General features: G+C 56.3%; 5 protein-coding genes across 5 annotated transcripts; 3 read left to right on the top strand and 2 right to left on the bottom strand.

The window, feature by feature from the left end:
• Positions 1–1,331: 1,331 nt before the first annotated feature.
• Positions 1,332–7,108, bottom strand: ColSpa_12060 (nonribosomal peptide synthase 1; the record flags this gene model as incomplete). The annotated part of the gene is made up of 2 exons (XM_049278272.1): positions 1,332–6,560; positions 6,641–7,108. 2 exons carry the CDS (start codon positions 7,106–7,108, stop codon positions 1,332–1,334), a joined length of 5,697 nt encoding a protein of 1,898 aa, XP_049134229.1.
• Positions 7,109–8,825: 1,717 nt separating this feature from the next.
• On the top strand, positions 8,826–9,630 carry ColSpa_12059 (putative acyltransferase SID5; the record flags this gene model as incomplete). The annotated part of the gene is made up of 2 exons (XM_049278271.1): positions 8,826–9,210; positions 9,344–9,630. The coding sequence occupies 2 exons, from the start codon at positions 8,826–8,828 to the stop codon at positions 9,628–9,630; spliced, it is 672 nt and encodes a 223-aa protein (XP_049134228.1).
• Positions 9,631–11,333: 1,703 nt separating this feature from the next.
• On the top strand, positions 11,334–13,219 carry ColSpa_12058 (acyl-CoA ligase sidI; the record flags this gene model as incomplete). Its single annotated transcript, XM_049278270.1, has 4 exons — positions 11,334–11,730; positions 11,782–12,058; positions 12,111–12,817; positions 12,873–13,219. 4 exons carry the CDS (start codon positions 11,334–11,336, stop codon positions 13,217–13,219), a joined length of 1,728 nt encoding a protein of 575 aa, XP_049134227.1.
• Positions 13,220–14,117: 898 nt separating this feature from the next.
• ColSpa_12057 (methyltransferase ustM) lies at positions 14,118–15,079 on the top strand (the record flags this gene model as incomplete). Its single annotated transcript, XM_049278269.1, has 2 exons — positions 14,118–14,402; positions 14,513–15,079. 2 exons carry the CDS (start codon positions 14,118–14,120, stop codon positions 15,077–15,079), a joined length of 852 nt encoding a protein of 283 aa, XP_049134226.1.
• Positions 15,080–16,189: 1,110 nt separating this feature from the next.
• On the bottom strand, positions 16,190–17,089 carry ColSpa_12056 (MFS siderochrome iron transporter 1; the record flags this gene model as incomplete). The annotated part of the gene is made up of 2 exons (XM_049278268.1): positions 16,190–16,481; positions 16,650–17,089. The coding sequence occupies 2 exons, from the start codon at positions 17,087–17,089 to the stop codon at positions 16,190–16,192; spliced, it is 732 nt and encodes a 243-aa protein (XP_049134225.1).
• Positions 17,090–17,690: the final 601 nt, after the last annotated feature.

Here is a 17,690-nt window from a genome sequence, read left to right as displayed (position 1 = left end):
TCCTCACTGCATTCTGCACAGACGAAGCTCTGTTGTTCCCTCGTATGTTCTTCTGACGCAGTAGTGGACCGTAGAGACATGGATGGGTCAGAAAAGGATGGGGTCTCAGTCATTGGAGGAATCTGAGCACCATCATCTTCTGAGTAAGTGTGAGTCCTGACACCCTTTTTGTTAGCAGGTGGTAAAAAAAAAAGTCTCACGGGTCTAGGGGCGCTGCAGCGCTGAGAGCGCAATCGTCGACGTGGTCGAGTCCGTAATAGCCAGTAGGATCAAGGAGATCCATGAAACTCATGTCGGTGGCATGCTCAGGGGCGTCCATCCCGGCAAGGAATTGGTCAAAGCTGTTGGTCCAGGGGACGTTGTCAGACATGGTGGCCGGGTTGTTGTTGCTTTGCGTTGAAGCGGCGAGTGGAAATCAGGCTGTGAGCTGGTGTTGGAGTCGCAAAAGAAGCGTGTAAAATGGCCCCAGGGGAGAGGAAAGACGTCGGGGTAACACCATGCTTATCTCCTTGGTGGAAGAAACAGCTCGCGGCTTTAACCCGTCCTCTCGAGGACGCATGAGATGAGCAGGGTGGAATCAGTTTGTGCTTGCAGACAGTGAAGGTGGCGGCTGGTGATAGGTTGAGCTGTCAGCCACCTTCCACCCTATTTATGTGGAAAAAATGCACTGGCACCCTATTTGTATGGGGGCTGAAGTGAGGCTGCAGGAAGCCAGATGTAGGTTGGCAAATAGAGGTTGCCTTGAGTAGGCGGCAGAGTTGGGCGAACCACGATTGCTCGACGAAGAAATGGCGGGGCAACCTAACTTCTTACACTTCCCACCGTATCCTCTGTCCCATGTTGGCTAGTTCGCTGAGTTCATACCTACTAGTTTTGCCCTCGATCTTTGAGCCATGATCACAAGTCACAAAACCTAGAGTGCCCAAGAGCACAACAGCACAGGGTCGAGGAGAGAGCAAGAATCATAGAATAGAGAAAGAAGGAAGAACGTAGCGGAAAAGCAATCACTGGGAAAGTGACGAGAATAGGTTCAGGTCATGATATGTGTTCGAATAAACATAACTCCAACCAAAAGCAAAAAATTTAACCCGTTGAAACGTTTTCCCAAATCAAGTCACCATTCTTTAACAGCATCTCCACTAACAACGGAAGAAACATCCAAAACCCTTCTATGCAGCCTCAGTACAATATGTACAAACCACTTAACTGCCCTCACTGCTCAAACAACAATGCACCAGGGTTCCCGAGCAGAACCTTGAATGTCGTCTCAATCTCGTCCAGCAGGTCCTTGGCGTGCCCCTTCCACGACTCAAACGTGACAATCTCAATCGTCAACTTGTCCCCTGGGGGAACGCCTGGATCTTCCACTCCCGCAGCGGCTCCTGGTGCGGGTAGATCGTCTCCATCCTGCTGCTCGCCGTCTCGAACCCGAGGCTCTCGACGTGCTCGACGTCCTGGTGCACCACCGTGTCGAACCAGTCCGTCTCCTCGGACCAGTGCGGGGCGCACAGCTTCTTGATCTCCGGCAGGCCGACGCCCTCGTGCGCCGAGCTTGCAATGTGCTGGTTCTGCACGAGGTTGAGCAGGTCCAGCACCGTACAGTCGTCCTCGAACTTGACACGAACTGGCACGTACTGCCAGCAGGGCCCGACGACCATGTCGGCGTTGGGGAAGTCGATGTTGCGGCCGCTAACGACCTCGCCAAACGTCACGTCCCGCGTCTTCTGCATCCGCGCGAGGGTCAGCGCCCACGCCGCCGTCGGGAGCGTGGCGATGGTCACGTCCTTGGAGCGGGACGAGATGTCAAACGTCCTGTCGATGGCGTAGTGCTGCCTCTCTGTGACGGGGGTGTCGGGCTTCAGCACGTTGATCGAGGACCCTTCGAGAAGCTCCTTCCAGTACTCGATGCTCTGCGGGATGTTGGACTTGACGACGTGGCCGACGAAGGAGGAGAAGGGCAGCGACTTCGGGACGGGCTTGCCCTCGTGCAGGGCGGACAGCTGATGCAGCATGATGGGCAGGCAGATCTCGTCGTACTGCGCGTGCGAGACGCGGAAGACGAGCGCCGACTGGCCACTGCTGCTGTGCACGAAAAACCACTTGACAAAGACGGAGCCAAGCGGCATGCGTGTCTGGACGTCAAGGTTGCAGAGGTCCTTGACGAAGGTCTCAACATCGCCGTCGATCTCATGCTCTACAACAGGGGTCTTAACGTTCTCAAGAACGACGCTGATACAGGTGCCGTTGTGCTGCACGAAGACAGATCGGAGGACCTCGTTGAGGTTGACCAGCTCTTGGCAGCTCTGGAAGAGGCGGGGACGGTCGACATCGCTCTCAAAGTACATGGCCTCGTAACGCGCAGAGAAGCGGGGAATTTCAATGGTTCCCTTGACAGCGACTTCTTGCAGCGGTCTCGCGGGGAAGGCGTCGACGATCTTCCATGTTTGGTCGGCCAGCAGGGGCTTCAGGGTCTCGGCCGGGGCAGCGCCAAAGTTGTCAAGGAGCTCGAAAGGAGCCAGCGCCTTCGCCGTGTCTTGAGAGCCTTGTGTCGGCTCTGAATCCTGCAAGACACTGGCCATATCGTACAACGTTCTCTTGGTAAAGACTTGGTTGACGGTAAGTGTAAGGCCGGCGAGACGGGCCTCGGATACAAGCTTCATGGCACCAATGGAGTCACCGCCAAGCCGGAAGAAGCTGTCATTGAGACCAATGTCGCTCTCGGGGAGCTTAAGGACGCGGCTCCAGAGAGTTCGCAGGCGGCGCTGCTTAGCAGAGGTAGCAGAGATGCGCTTGGTGGGAGCCTTGCTGGCGGTGCTGGACTTTTGGACCAGATCACTCTTCTTGCCGGTGATCTGAACAGATCCATCTGGGTTGAACTTGGCCAGACGATCCGTCTTGTAGAATCTGCCAGTCTCCTTGTTCTCCGCCCATGAGGGTTGCTCAAGAGTAGAGAGAGACAACTCCGCCTTGCTAACAACCACAAGCTCGCCGACGACTCCCAGAGGAGCCAGACGCCCAGAGTTGGCCGGGTTGACTATCCACACAGAATCGGCCTCGGGGTACTCCTCCTGAACACTCTTCACGCTCTCGGTACTCAAGCGGGACACCTCGGCCTGGTCCTCCTGCGTCAGGTATGCAACATCGCCAAGCGGCGTGTCAGTAAGCTGGCAGAGCTTCTGGGCAACCTGGGAGAATTGAGCAAGAGCCTTCTCCATCAGCGGCTTCTGGACAGTCTTGGAGTCGAACGAGGCCATGACGAGGAAGCCCTTAGGGTCCGTTGAGCATACGAGCATGAGGGCATAGGTGTTGAACTTGAGGGCCTCCTCCGCGGCCTCCGCGTCACCTGCGGGCACCAAGCGGTTCGCAGGGTACCTGTTAAACTCCTCTTGGTCGAAGTCGTCGGCACTCGGGTGCAGTACGAGACCTGTTCTCAGCTCGCATGCCTCAAGGGCGTCGGGGCTGAGACGACGGATGTGCTGGAGACCAGTGTGTTCGTAGGGAATCTGCTGGATGGTTTGATCCTGGATATCTTGGAGAAAGTCGCTGACAGTCGTCTCTCCGTTGATCTGTAGACGGAAGGGTACAGTTGTAATCATAGGGCCCTCAATCTCCTCGGCGCCCTGGATGGGGGCGTTACGTCCAGTGAGTGTTTCACCAAAAACAACGTCGGTTGATGAAGAGTAGTGAGACGCCACATACGCCCACGCACCGCGAATCACTGTCGCGACGGTGGTGTTGGACGCCGGCCGGCCGTTCAAGGGCACGTAAACCTCCAGAAGAGAGTCGGCCTGCGTCTGATAGCCCTCATACGGCAGAGCGGGGAACTGAGGGCCGTTGGCGCCGTGAAGCTGATCACGCCAGTACGTCTCGGCAGCGCTGCGGTCCATACTGCCAAGGTACTTAATGAAGTCCTTGAACTCGGCAGGGCGCTGAACTTTGACGCCATCGAAGGCCTTGTTAACCTTGTCGACGATCAGAGGCATACACCAGCCGTCGTAGAGGGCGTGGTGCATCGTCAATACGAACTGCACCTTGCCCGTCTCCTTGTCTGTGATAAGTGCGTACCGGACTAGGGGCCTGCCAAGGTCCATGCCCTCCTCGCGGTCCTTCACGAGGTAGCCTTGAAGGTCATCACCAATGTGCCAGGCAATGTCCTCCTTGACCACGACCTGAGCGAGGCCGCGGCCAGGAACCTGGACGATTCTGGTACGAAGGATGGCGCAGTCTGCAGCCGCAACGTCAAAGGCAGTACGAAGCTTGTCTGCCGTCTCAGAGTCGGCGAGGTCAACAACTCTCTGCGCGACGTATGCCTCCTTGACCTTGGCAGAAAGGGCCATCAGACCCTCTTGAAGAGGCGTGCAGGGGTAAATGTCCTCGATCGCAGACTCGTCGATGCCGCAAAGCTTCGCAGACTCTGCGCGGGCCTCCTCAGGGGTCCACCCCTCCTCGAGAAGAGAAAAGGGGGCAACGACGGCCTTATCCTCCTTGGATACTTTGGTCGCGTTCTGGGCCATGTCCTTAAGCGTGGGGAAGTTGAAGATGCTCGCCACAGTCAAGGCGATGCCCTCCTCTCTGGCGGCAGCGACGAGCTTCATCGCGCGGAGGGAGTCGCCTCCAAGAGCGAAGAAGCTGTCGTGCAGACCGATGCTGGCCTCGCTGCCAAGAATCTTGGTCCAAACCTGCTGCAACGCCTTCTCCATCTCCGTCTCGGGCTCGCTCTTCTCGGTCGGAGCCACGCGCAGACGGGCGACTTGCTCGCGGGCCATGGAGCCTCCGAGCTCACGCAGGCGCTTGCGGTCGATCTTGCCGGAGACCAAGGAAGGCATCTTACGGAGGGGGATGTAGGCGGAAGGGACCATGTAGCGGGGGATCTCGGCACCCAACGCAATATCGATTTCCGCGATGGCCTGGCTGAATTCGGGCGAAAAGACGGTGACATCGCCTTCAGATTCGGAATTTTCAACGGGGTTCTGCTCAACAACAAAGGCAACCAGGGTGGGCTCGCTGCCGCCGGGCTTGATGACCTCGGCCACGACCTTGACGCCGGAGGGCATCTTGCCCCTGAGGTGGTGCTCGACCTCAGCCAGCTCGATTCTTTGACCGCGGAGCTTCACCTGCTGATCTTTGCGGCCGACGAAGGCGATAGACCCGGTGCCGTCGGGGTCGTAGCGGACCAGGTCGCCAGTCTTGTAGAGACGACCGTGTCTGCCGCGAGCGGGGCCGCCGCCAGCGAGGAGCCAGGCGGGGTCCTCAATGAAGACCTCGTCGGTCTTGGCCTTGTCGTTGAGATATCCCAGACCGACGACGGGTCCCTCGATGAGGAGCTCACCAACGGCGCCAACGGGCATTAGACGCTCGTGGTCATCAGGATCGACGATCCAGGTGAGACCGCCGCAACCCTTGCCAATGTTGGTCGAGGTGCTGCTCACGTTGCTGTTGATGGTGCAGCCGACAGTGCACTCTGATGGGCCGTAGGCAATGATAACGCTCGTCGTCTTGCTCCATGTCGAAGCATCGCCCGCAGAGACGGCCTCACCACCGAGACCGAGGACTTCAAGAGAAGGGATGACGTCCGGGTCCAGGACACGGGCGACAGAAGGGGTCATGTGCGCCATGTTGCACTTCGAGTTGCGGATGGCCCCACTCAAGTCGTTCATGCGATCCTCGTCCGAGGGAATGCAAAGGCAACCACCCGCAGCGAGGGTGCAGAGCATGCAGTCGATGGCAACATCGAAGGCGTACGATGCGAAATCGAAGCAGCGAGAGTGCGCGCGGTAACCGACGGCCCAGCCACGGGGGACGGCACCGCTGGTGAAGTTTTCGTGGGAAATCATTACGCCCTTGGGCTTACCCGTGCTACCGGAAGTGAACTGGATGTAGAGGGGGGAGGATGGTGGGATATAGGGTAGCTCAGGGGCCAGCTCGAGGGTGTCTTGGTTGAGGGTCTCGTCGGAGGCGATGACGAGGGTTCCCTCGGGAGCGATGCGCCGGCCGAGCTCACTCTGCTTCTGGGAGGTTACGATGATGGTAGCACCAGTCTGCTCGACAATGGTGCGCAGACGGGCCTCGGGCTGGCTAGGGTCGGTGAGAGCGAAGGCGGCGCCGGCCTTCATGACGGCCAGGAGAGCCACGGTCGTCCACCGCGACTTCTCGAAACACATGGGCACTGTCGAGCCGACCTTGACTCCGCGGTGCACAAGGTGGCGCGCGAGACGAGTCGAGAGGCGCTCTACGTCGCCGTAGGTAAAGTTCCCGTCCCAGGACTCAACGGCAGGCCGATCGGGGCCGTTGTTGGCCACCTCGGCGATGATGTCTTGCATGCATCTCTGCATGTTCTCTGGGAGCTCGGCGTTCCATGTCCACAGCTGCTCGAGATCCTTGGCAGTGGGTCCGATCGTGTCAGAGATCTGGCGGTGTGGTTTTTCGAGGATTGTGGTGAGGATCTCGACGAAGGAGTCGAGCTGTGAGATGGCATGGCGATATGAGAGAACGGCGCGGTCCCACTGGGCCTTGATCACCATCTGATTCTCGTTGATCGTCGTCTCGACCTGGTATGTCCACTGAAGAAGCCAAGGTCAGAATCGTGAACGAAAAGTGAAGGGCGTGGAAGTGAATCAGGTTTGTGGACGGGCCTACGTACGTCGTGCGATCTCTTGGATGGCGTCTTCTCAAAATGGCTTTGAGTGACTGGTGCTCCATTGTTGAAGTATATCACCGGAACCGTTTGCGCATCACTGTCAAGCTCCCTCGCGCCAAGGTCCTTGATGACCTCGAGAGCCTCAGATATCGAGTCACTGTTTTTGAACGGCGCCTCGCTCAAACTCAAGCTGTTGTGAGTTGCGGACGACGGCTGCTGACCCTCCCGCGTTCTAAATCCCCAATTTACGCTGCTTAGACCGTCGTCATTGTTGCGGTAGAGTACGAGCAGCCATGCGAGGAGCAGCTCATGTCTAAAGTCGCTTACACCACCGGCCTCGGTCCGGGGCGTCACGGCAATGGTTCTCGTCGAGGAAGGGTTGACGGTGCCGTTAGTCAAGCCGTTTGCGCCATCGGCATGGCCGTTCTCTTGGTAGGCGGTTCCGCCGCCTTCGCTGTCCCGCAAATGCATCGTTTACTGTGTTTACTTCCGAATCGGGGGGCCGTGGCGGGGGAGGGGCAACGGGCGTGATTAAATAAGTCGAGGTTGAACTTGCAGCATTTCACAATCTCTCAAGACTATGGCTTCTTCTGCGACGATCTTGAGATGTGGAAGATGTTTGGATTTTTTGTCCAACGAGATGATCAACCAGCAGGGTGGAGAGCTAGCCTTTCACACAGCGAGACAAAGTCCGTCTTGTGAACCACAATAGACTCTTATGTGCAACTCTGCAGCTCGTCGGGCCGTATCCTTGCATGGCAGCCAGGACAGCCTTCCTGACTCTGCTAGATCGAAGAACCCCATGGCTGGTACCGCGGCCGAGCTACTCTCCTCGCAGACCGAGCTGGTTCCTGCGGAGGGCAAATGGAGCTGGCTTGTGAAGGCCGCGCGCATTTTTGGCCAGGCCGGCTTCTATGATGAAGGGCAGATGCGAGCCACAACGGCGCAAGGTCCCTAATCCATGAAGCCGTCCGGGTGGGTATACCAGAACTGCGCGTACTAGAGTGCAGTCGGCACGAACGAACGAATGGGCCTTGACATGCAGAGCTACCACAATTTCAGTGATGGAAGACACTTTAGCGAGAGAGACGTCAGATGCGAATGAGTTGAGCACACCCTCGCAGGACCAATAGGGCAAGAGTTCCATGACGGGTCCCTTAGACTAAGGCGCCATCTCATCATACGTTTTGGACGAGGGAGGGAGAGGTAGGGGGGGGGGGGGCGTGTGATGATGTCGTGGGCCAGATGTTACACTGCAAAAAGAGGAACGGAGGATACAAACCGGTACCTGACCGAGGGTGCAAAGAACGGATCTGATTAGGGGCGCCAAGGAGGGTGTCCGCTTGTGGGCCGGAGGCGAGGTCGGGACAGGCACCGGACATGGTCGTTCTCTGCAATACAGATTTCTTCCTCAGTCTCGTCGAAAGGGTCACACACACGCGAAGAGAAAGCCACCACTCCTGAATCGGGGATCTGATAACTTTAACGCACCGTGGCACCATTGTTCTTGCCGGGATGTGACCGGCATTGTCGTGACTTCGTGACTGATGGCTTCGCGTCGGATGTGGGGGAGGAGGAGAATCGGGAGGGTGGAGGGAGAGAACTGGAGGCCCCGCCTAGCCTCCGAACCGGGCTCCTCACAAGTTGCAACTTGCTTGGAGATGAGTGCAATGGCTCTGCGTCATCCAGTGAGCGCTCACGCGCCGTGGAGAAAGAAGCGCTGGCTTCCTCTCGTTCCTGTTGAGGCATTTCCTTGAAGCCCCAGGGTTAGTTTGAACTGCCGCATCAACCCTAGAAGATTTGATGAAGACAGTGCTTGGCACACAATTGCACAATCCCATATAGTCGCCGTGGAACAATTTGCTCCAGTCCTTGAGGGAAAAGTCTTCAAGCGTGACCCAGGCTAAATACTCATAGCGATCGCACGGTGGTCGAAAATCGAGCTTGGGAGGGCCGACTCTTTACGTTGCGGAATCCCGACTTGCCGTTTTGTTGACGCGCGCTTGTTGCTTAAACAACGCACACTTTTCTTACAAGAATACGACCCGAAGCGACCCTCCTTATCGGGACCATTCTGGGTTTCATAGCCACACGCGCTCTGCACGAGAAGGTCCAGGTCAGACCATACCAGAGTAAGACCAAAGTCGTTAATTCTTTCCTTTTCCCTTCTCGGCTCCCACCGGACGCCATGGGCCTCACCGTTCTACCCGCTTTAATCCCCGACATCCCCAAAGTATACGATGCCTACTTTGGAGCTTTCAAGGGGTCAGTGATTCTCGACATCCTGTTCCCGACTGGCATTGACGAGGCCTTCCGTGAGGGCCACACGAAGCATACCTTCGACTACTGGCACAAGACCAACACGCAATACACTGCCAAATGCGTCGATGCCAAGACGGGTGAGATCGTGGGCATGGCCTTGTGGGATGTCTTCCTCCAGGAGCGCACTCCGGAAGAATACCGGAGTCCGGGCGCCGTCTGGCTTCAGGGCGAAGAGAGGGCCAGGGCCGACGAGTTGATCAGCCCGCTCAACGAAGCCAAAGAGAAAATTTGGGGCGGCCGGAAATATGTTTGTGAGTGGATCCCGTGAACAGCACAGTCCTCGTTCTCCCGACCCCGGTTCGCGCCTCGAGGGATCTTGTATGCCCTAGTTGCTGATGACACATGTTTTTCGTCTCCCCGGAACAGACTGTCATGTTGTTGCAGTGAAGCCGGAACACCAAAGACGAGGTGCCGGCGCTCTTTTGACAAAATGGGGTCTTGACATGGCCGAGCTGGCGGGGCTTCCCGTCTACTTGGAGTCGTCTGAGGAGGGTTTCGGCCTGTACAAGCAGTTGGGCTTTGAGGTGCTCAAGGAGAAGATTGTTCACCGTGCAGGGCTAGTTGGCGCCGAAAAGGATGTCGAAGTGCCTTTGATGGTGAAAATGCCATCCGCTGCCAAGGGATTGAGTTTTGAGGAATGGCGTGCTCAAGGATACCCGCCTTTCAAGTGAGCGCGCGGCTGGATTGGCAGCGATATCAGCAGCGCATTACCTCATTAGCAATGTAACGAGTTCCATCCAAAGACTTAGACGTTGGTATTCTGGAAAGGCCAAGACGTGGCGAACCTGCCGGTCAGTCTGAAGAGAGCAAAGTCGCCTGTGCCTGAATTCTTCTGCACACCTGCATGGCTCTTCTTGGCTTTCTTTGTACATGTTTGACAGCTTCGCAGCCCTTCCCTTGCTTGCATGAAGATCAAGGTGTCCTGGTCGAGGGACGCGAGGGAGTGTGAGAAAGTGCCGCGAGGTGCGCCAAAGGGAAAGAGGAGACTCGTGGGGAAGGGAAGGGATGGGGGTGGGGGAGGGGTGCAGAATTACTACGGAGATGGCATCATGACTTGAGCGAGAACAGAACCGAGGTACCGGTACGAGTGAGAGGTTCTCTCACAAGGTGGGCGAAGGTACGCAATGCAACCTGACGTCTTTGGAAGAGGCGAGTTGGCGCCGATCCGTGGATTAGCGACGAGGTTAGGGAAGGTCGGCGGAAAGAACCGATTTCGGAGGGTGTGAAGCAAGGCCATGGGTCATGCAAGTGATGGATTGTCGGAGGAACAAGGCGACGGCGCTGGAGACAATGTGGAAGGAGGGCGGAACGAGGAGGTTGAGGGGCCCAGCTGAGAAAATTTTTTGCAAGCTGAAGAGGTGAAATGTTCTTCCCGTAATCTTATCTGATCCCAGATTTGATTGATAAGATCAAAGTCCCGAACCTATCCGACAATCCTAGCGACAGGGATGAAGCGGGTTTTCCTTTTGGCAGGGGTGTGGTGTGGGACTATACTACTTTCTGAGTGGCTACCTTCCGGTACAATGAGGAAGCAGCGACAGGGGCGGGAGAAGGAACTGCAAACGCCATTGACCAAGTTGGAACTTCATCCACATCCACTGCAATCAAACATGTCAAGAGAGTGACCTCCCTTTGACGCACCCACACCTTCGATCCGTCGCCGTCGCCGTCGCCATCGCCATCCCACTTCCCACATTCTAGTTCGCTGCCAGCAGTGCACGAAGCATTGGTCCCTGACACAATGTCCATCAAGTGTCACGGCCCATCTACTCGACACTGCCTAGTACGTAGCCAAGGTGTGTGCAAAGTGCCGGTCCCGTCACCCTGTCATGACGCGAGTGGCTCTGTAACTGCCCGCAAAAGCCCCTCCCTCGACATGGGCCATGAGGGTAGTCGGCTTGGTGGAAGCAACCGTCGGTTTGGTCTAGCCCGCCGCTGACTGTATGCGTTGACTCAACTCCAAAGAAACCCTGCTAAGATTCTACGCCGTACATGCGCGCGAGTTCGCAACGTCCCGTGGTGTGGCACCTGGCTTCAAGGGCACCAAAGACGGATTATACCAGGCTTGCATGCTTAGCTAGTCCAGCCCAGCGGGGGTGAGGCAACCTCGCTTGCTTCTCGCTGGATCCAGACGATCGCCGAAAGCCGTCCCTCGGTGACGCAGATGCAGGGCCCTGGACATGGGGGTCCTACCGTATAGAACCAGGCCAGTTATTTCTCCCATGCGACCCGAGAGGATGGCAACATTGTACGAAGATCGCGGAGAAACTCTTCCACTTGCCATAGACAACCACGTCAACGACGGCGACGACAGCTTCTGTTTTAGCATCATACTCAAGCAACTGCCAGTTGTCAATCGCCATCTGTCGACACAATGGCCGTAGAACCATCATCAGTCCCGGCCTCCGTGCCCTTCGCTCCGACGCAAAGGCTATCCATCCTCCACGGCCCCCGCGACCCCCCTCTGGTCGACCTTAGCCTGGGAGAGCTCCTGGAGCTGCAGACCTACCAGCACGGCACCAAGGAATGTTTGGTAATTCCCTGGACCGGTGCACGATGGACGTACAATGAGCTCAACCAGCAGAGCCTGCTGCTCGCGCAGGCACTGCTCAAGATGGGCATCAAGGCTGGCGACAGAGTGGGCGTCATGGCGGGCAACTGCGAGCAGTACGCAGCAATCTTCTTTGCCGTGTCGAGAATAGGCGCCATCCTAGTCATTCTGAACAACACATACACGCCTAGCGAGGCCATGTATGCTGTCCATTTCTCAGGTAGGTTTTTGTTGTGGTTGTGAACGGGGCCCGGACTAATACTGTCGGTAGAATGCAAGATCCTGTTTACCACCAAACAGATTGGTCGGCTCGACAACACGAGGTTCTTGACTCAATTGGCGAATGAGGTCAACGGACCTAAGGTCGTCATGATTCGGGGCGACACGAGCGGGTACCAGACATATGATGAACTCATCAAGTCAAGCTCAAGGCAGAGCCCGAGGGAACTTCACCTTGCTATGAGCAAGGTTGTTCCGCACCAAGTATGCAACCTTCAGTTCACCAGCGGCACTACTGGTCGTCCCAAGGCTGCCATGCTCACTCACCAGTAAGCTCGTTCTAATCGTTTGTGAGGTCGATGTCGCTAACCTCGAGTCCAGCAACGTCGTCAACAACGCACGTTTTATTGGTGACCGCATGCGCCTTTGTCCCGAGGATGTTCTCTGCTGCCCCCCTCCCCTTTTCCACTGCTTCGGCCTCGTCCTCGGTCTCCTGTCTGTCATCACACACGGTGCCAAGATTGTCTACCCTGCAGAAGTTTTTGACACAAAGGCGACGCTGAAGGCCATCCTCGAGGAGGACTGCACAGCACTTCACGGCGTGCCTGCCATGTTCGACTCTCTGTTCCAAGCGGCGCCCGATGACTTCAAGTCTTCAAAGATCCGCACCGGCATCGTTGCCGGTGCCCCCGTGCCCCGGTACTTGATGGAGTTGATGGTCAACCGTCTTGGCATGAGGGAGTTTACCAGCAGTTACGGTCTTACCGAGGCTTCTCCCACATGCTTCAACGCCTTCACCGATGACGCCCTGGGTAAGAGACTGACAACTGTCGGTACGCTCATGCCTCACGCCTCGGCCAAGATTGTCGACAGAGACGGCAACATTGTGCCTATGGGTCAGCGCGGTGAGCTGTGCATGGCCGGTTACCAATTGCAGGCCGGCTACTGGAATAACTCGGAGAAGACCAACGAGGTCATGGTCCGCGATGCCTCCGGTGTCTTGTGGCTTCACACTGGTGATGAGGCCGTCTTTGACAACGACGGATACTGCTCGATCACGGGACGTTTCAAGGATATTATCATCCGAGGTAAGCCATAACACCACTCACCATCTTATTTCACCCGCTAACACCTCCTTTTCAGGCGGTGAGAACATCTATCCTTTGGAGATCGAGGAGCGCCTCATGGCCCACCCGTCCATCTCGCAGGCCATCGTCGTCGGTCTCAAGGACGAGCATTACGGCGAAGTGGTCGGCGCCTTCGTGCAGCGCGCCGAGAACTCGGAGAAGCCGACGTTCCAGGAGCTCAAGGACTGGGTGCGAGAGCGCCTCGGTGGGCACAAGAGCCCCGCGCACATCTTCTGGCTCGGCGAGGATGGTGTCCCCGCCAGTGTACCCCTGACGGGCAGCGGCAAGGTGCGCAAGTTCGAGATGGCCAAGGTAGGCGACGAGCTCCTCAAGAAGAGCAGGACCGTCTCCGCCAAGTTGTAATTCTACAGCCGGTTTGATATGAGGTTTGCATGAAGTTTTGAGAGCGATACCATACAAAAGTCTTGTTTTCTTGTTTCTTGATGGGCGATGTTTTCTGGGTTGGACTGGTTGAAATTCGAGATGTCGTTGAATAGAGTTTTGACCGCCCATGGACCGCAAAGATACTTTTTCTCCCCTCCTTTCTTTGAATCTCTATTGCCGCTACATCTGCATCCTACCAGTTTTTAATCCCGTGGCTTAGGCCGGGACGGCGTTTATGCCTGTTAACAGCTAACAGCTGGCGCTGCTTAATTGTGTAATGACTGATGTAGACATCGCTGAGATTAACACTGAGGCCAAATTTATCCACAGTCATACGTGACTCTTTTTTTCATCCCTTTAGGGAAGGTCGAATTGCGCCACACCACACCAATTCGGAAATATGGGATACGTCGAAAAGAATAGACAACGTTCATTGGCCAATGTCACTGGGTTAGGTTTGCCCCATAAGCTTACAGTATGCAGTCATTGAGACTTGTTCCCTACTTTATGGACTCGAGTTTAGTTTTTCCAATGTCAATTGCTAGGAGAGATTCGGCAGCATCTTCAAAAGTGCCTGGGTGAGTCACCCTAATTCAATCCAACGGGCGCGAACCCCCCCGCATCGGTCTCAGGGTCGTCGGAAAATTCGTGCGGGTTACAAGCGATAGCGTCGATATCTGGACATTAGATACTATAGAAGAAACGATACCATATAGTTCACGGGTTTCCACTCACCATAGTTGCGAATCATCATCAGCACCTGCGACTTACAGACACTTTCACACCCTCAACAAGCCCTCCTGCCAGCGTCACTCGAGAACCGCTACCAGTCCATCATTCCCCAGCACGCCTTTCTTCCACCACCAAAGCTGCAACAATGTCCCAACCACCGTCACCCCCCTCCCCAACCCTCCTCTCCCTCGCAAATTCCTACCCCCACAACCCAGCGCACCTCCACACCGTCCTCCTCCCGCAACTAGCCCACCGCCTCCGCCTCGCAGCCCTCTGGTCCATCGCACCATCAACAAAAGTCCTCGACATCGGCTGCGGCCAGGGGGACTCGTCCCTCGCCCTCTCCCACGTCGTGGGCCCACCGACCCCTGATGGTGACAACACCACCGGCGCCGGGGCGGCATCCGGTGCCCCGCCCGGCCCCGGCCACGTAACGGCCCTGGACCCCGCCCCCGGAGGCTACGGCTCCCCGTACACCCTCGCCGAGGCCCAGTCCTACATCCTCGCCTCCCCCACGGCGCGCACATCACCTTCCACCAGGCCGACGCGCCGGCCTACCTCGCCTCCAACCCCTCGGCGTCCTTCGACACCGCGGCCCTGTGCCACTCGCTGTGGTACTTCCCGTCCCGCGCTGCCGTCGTCGCCCTCTTTGAGGCGCTCTACTCGTCGGGGCAGGTCAAGAGGCTCTGCTTCGCCGAGTACGCTCTGACGGCCAGGACCCCTTCCCAGAAGCCGCACGAGATGGCCGTCGCGGCGCAGAAGCGGTTCCATGCGCTCCGCGAGGACAGGGGGCTCACGCTGCACCAGGCAAACGTCCGCGGCGCGCTGGACCCGGAGGAGATGGTGGCCTTGGCGCAGGAGGCCGGGTGGAAATTGGTGGAGAGAGGGGTGGTCGACACGCCGGGGCTGTTGGATGGGCGGTGGGAGGTTGGCGCCGTGGTGGATCCGAGTTGGGCGGAGGAGGTGGCCGAGGAGGGGTTGGGGAAGAAGGCCGAGGAGGAGCTGCTCGGATACGTTGCTGAGGTCAAAGCCGCTGTTGACAAGTTGAAGGAGAGCGGGGAGAAGGTCGCGACGATGGATGCTGTGTGGGTGGTTATGGAGCGCTGAGGCGTCGGTCACAAACGCAAATTTGTCCAGTCTTCAATGTTATACGGAGTGCGTGGCGCTTCAAGTACAAGTTCTCATTAACAATATTCAGTACAAAAATACTTTGTAGCCGGTGTTTCAATGCACTCATTCAGCAACCCCTCAGACTAAAGTGCCTTTAGTCTGCTTGAAATCCTTCACACGAATGTCCTTCCAGGCGCCCACACAGGCAATGGTGAGAACCAAGACAGCCGTCGAGGCTATGAGCATGATCCTCTGCGTATCGCCGTATGCACGAATGATGGCGTTCCGAGTTTCTGATCCAACTGGGTAAGATCTTTGCACCTCCAAGGCCCCGTAGATCGCGGCGAAGTTCCTCTTGGCATCAGCCGGGAGATACTCCAAGAGTCTCTCGGAGAAGACACTCTGCCAGATGGCTGCAGCAGCAGTCGCGCCAATGGCACTGCCAACGCTGGCGAACATGCTCCCAATGGCCAAAATCACCGTAAGGTACTGGTGTTCTACAACAGCCATGACAGCCATCTCCTCGCATATTACGAGCGTCCCGCCTGCAAACGCAATCATGAGTTGGCACATAACAATGTACCCAATACTTATGCCAGGCTGTTCGAAGTGAATCATGAGACCAACGCCGAGGATGGTCAGCGGTACACCAAAGTACCAGGCGAGCCACCTGAAGCGACCAGACAGGCGGATCGCAACACCAACAGGGATGCACCAGATGCAAGACCCTACGCTGTAGATATTGGTGATGTAAGTTGCTGTCGTGAGGTCGAGGTCATCGACGACCTGCAGAAAAGATATGTAGTAGGAGTCCCGGAGGTTGTGGCTGATGAATATGACTGTGGCAAGGGTGCAAGCGCCAAGTATTGTGCGGTTTGTCAAGAGCTCCCATGGGAGGTACTTGACAGGCGCATAGAACCTCTCCCACAGAACAAAGGTGATGAGTAGAGCGCTTCCCAAAACGAACATGGCAATGATTTTAGGTGATCTCCATGCTTCGGGTTGTCTCTGGTAGAGGTTGAATGGCAACAAGAAGAGGGCGAAGCCAGCAATGACGAGTAAGAGTCCGATGACATCGAACTGAATGAAGTTGTGCCAAACGATCTCCTAAGTGGCCTGACGTCTCTTCTCTACTACGACGAGATCTTGCTTCTTAGCTCGATAATAGTTGTACATGAAGATGCCGAAGAGTGGCATGGTGATGACCGGGATAACGATGGCAAATATGCCGAACCCCCAGGCTAACCCGGGGCCGGCGAGAATACTTTTACCAATTGGACCGCCGAGCCATGCCGTGATGATATTGGGTGAAAGTGCAAAGGCAAGCATGAGTCCTCGATTCTTGAGTGCCGAAGTGTCGGCAATAAATATACTCAGGGTATATGCGAGGCCACTGTATCTGTCAGATCATCAGCAGTGCACTTCAAGTTGCGCCACGGCTTCCCGTCAATTCCTACGAATGCCATGTAAGCTCCTCCCCGCATATCCACTGACTGGGACCTACTACAGAACCCGTGGCCAAGCAAGGCTCACAGCGAACCAGGGTTTGGAGAGTGGAAAGGCTTACCCAACAGAGTAGAAGACTTGCGCAGCAGTGTACGTTGCGAGGTTCTCGCAAACCGCCATCATGACTAGGCCAGCTGACAAGAGGCTCACACAGAATGCGTAACCATGAGGACGACCCCAGACATCGAGAACCTTAGCGAGCGGCAATTTTATCAGACCACCAATCAGACTAGCCATGACGTGAATGGTCGCTGTAGAGGAATGTCTTTGGAACCGGCCCGTAACGTAGGGAGTCAACGCAAACGCCATACCCTGCTGCGTGTTGTTGACGAAGTAAGTAAGCCACATCAGGGCGTAGGCAATGATGAGCGTTTTCCGGGACCAGGCTTTCGTTGTGGCCTCTATTTTCTGAACACCGGCCGGGGCGTTCTGGGAGATGGTATCGTCGTCGTGGTAACTTCTGTTGGAAACCGAAACATCCGTCGCCCTCGAGCGGGCCATGTTGGATGATGTTGCTAGGGGCTGGTTTTAATGGAGTCCAGAAGCTGTACATAAAGCAGTGGAATTCAGATCTAACAAGGTGGATGTGAGTGGTCAAAAGCCGCACCATCACCAGCCAAGTCTGACCATGATGCGGCAGCGACGACATTGTAGTGGACAGGCAAGAGAAAGACGTTGAGATGGACTATCAAGCAAGATTACATACGAGATGCTCCTTCAGTCTGATGGGATGCGTGGTTTGCAGTCACGAACACCCTCAGACAAGGCAAGAAGCATCAACCAGAGTGTGATTAACTTCAAGGCGCTGTTCTTGCCGTTTATGTTCGTATCAGGGCTTGTCTCGGCATCTGCTTCCTCATACTTCTCTGTCAAACAACGTCTCTAACTTCGTGCCGTCTTGCAGACAGAGCTTTCTGTTCAGACATCACAGACATACTAAGGACTGCACCACAAGCCACTTGGCACAGCAGGCGACAACGCCAAAAACAACCTCAGGGGCTTGACCAGCTCATCGGATGCAGCAGATTTTCGGACCTTGTAGCTTGCAGGACGGCTGCTGTTCGTTGCGTATGGCACAGTGTCACGTTTCCAGCAGCTCGGG

The sequence above is a fragment of the Colletotrichum spaethianum genome (genome assembly GCF_022836535.1).
Source record: "Colletotrichum spaethianum MAFF 239500 DNA, contig56, whole genome shotgun sequence".
Taxonomy (NCBI): Eukaryota; Fungi; Ascomycota; class Sordariomycetes; order Glomerellales; family Glomerellaceae; genus Colletotrichum; species Colletotrichum spaethianum.
This window is presented reverse-complemented; position numbering and strand designations above follow the sequence as displayed.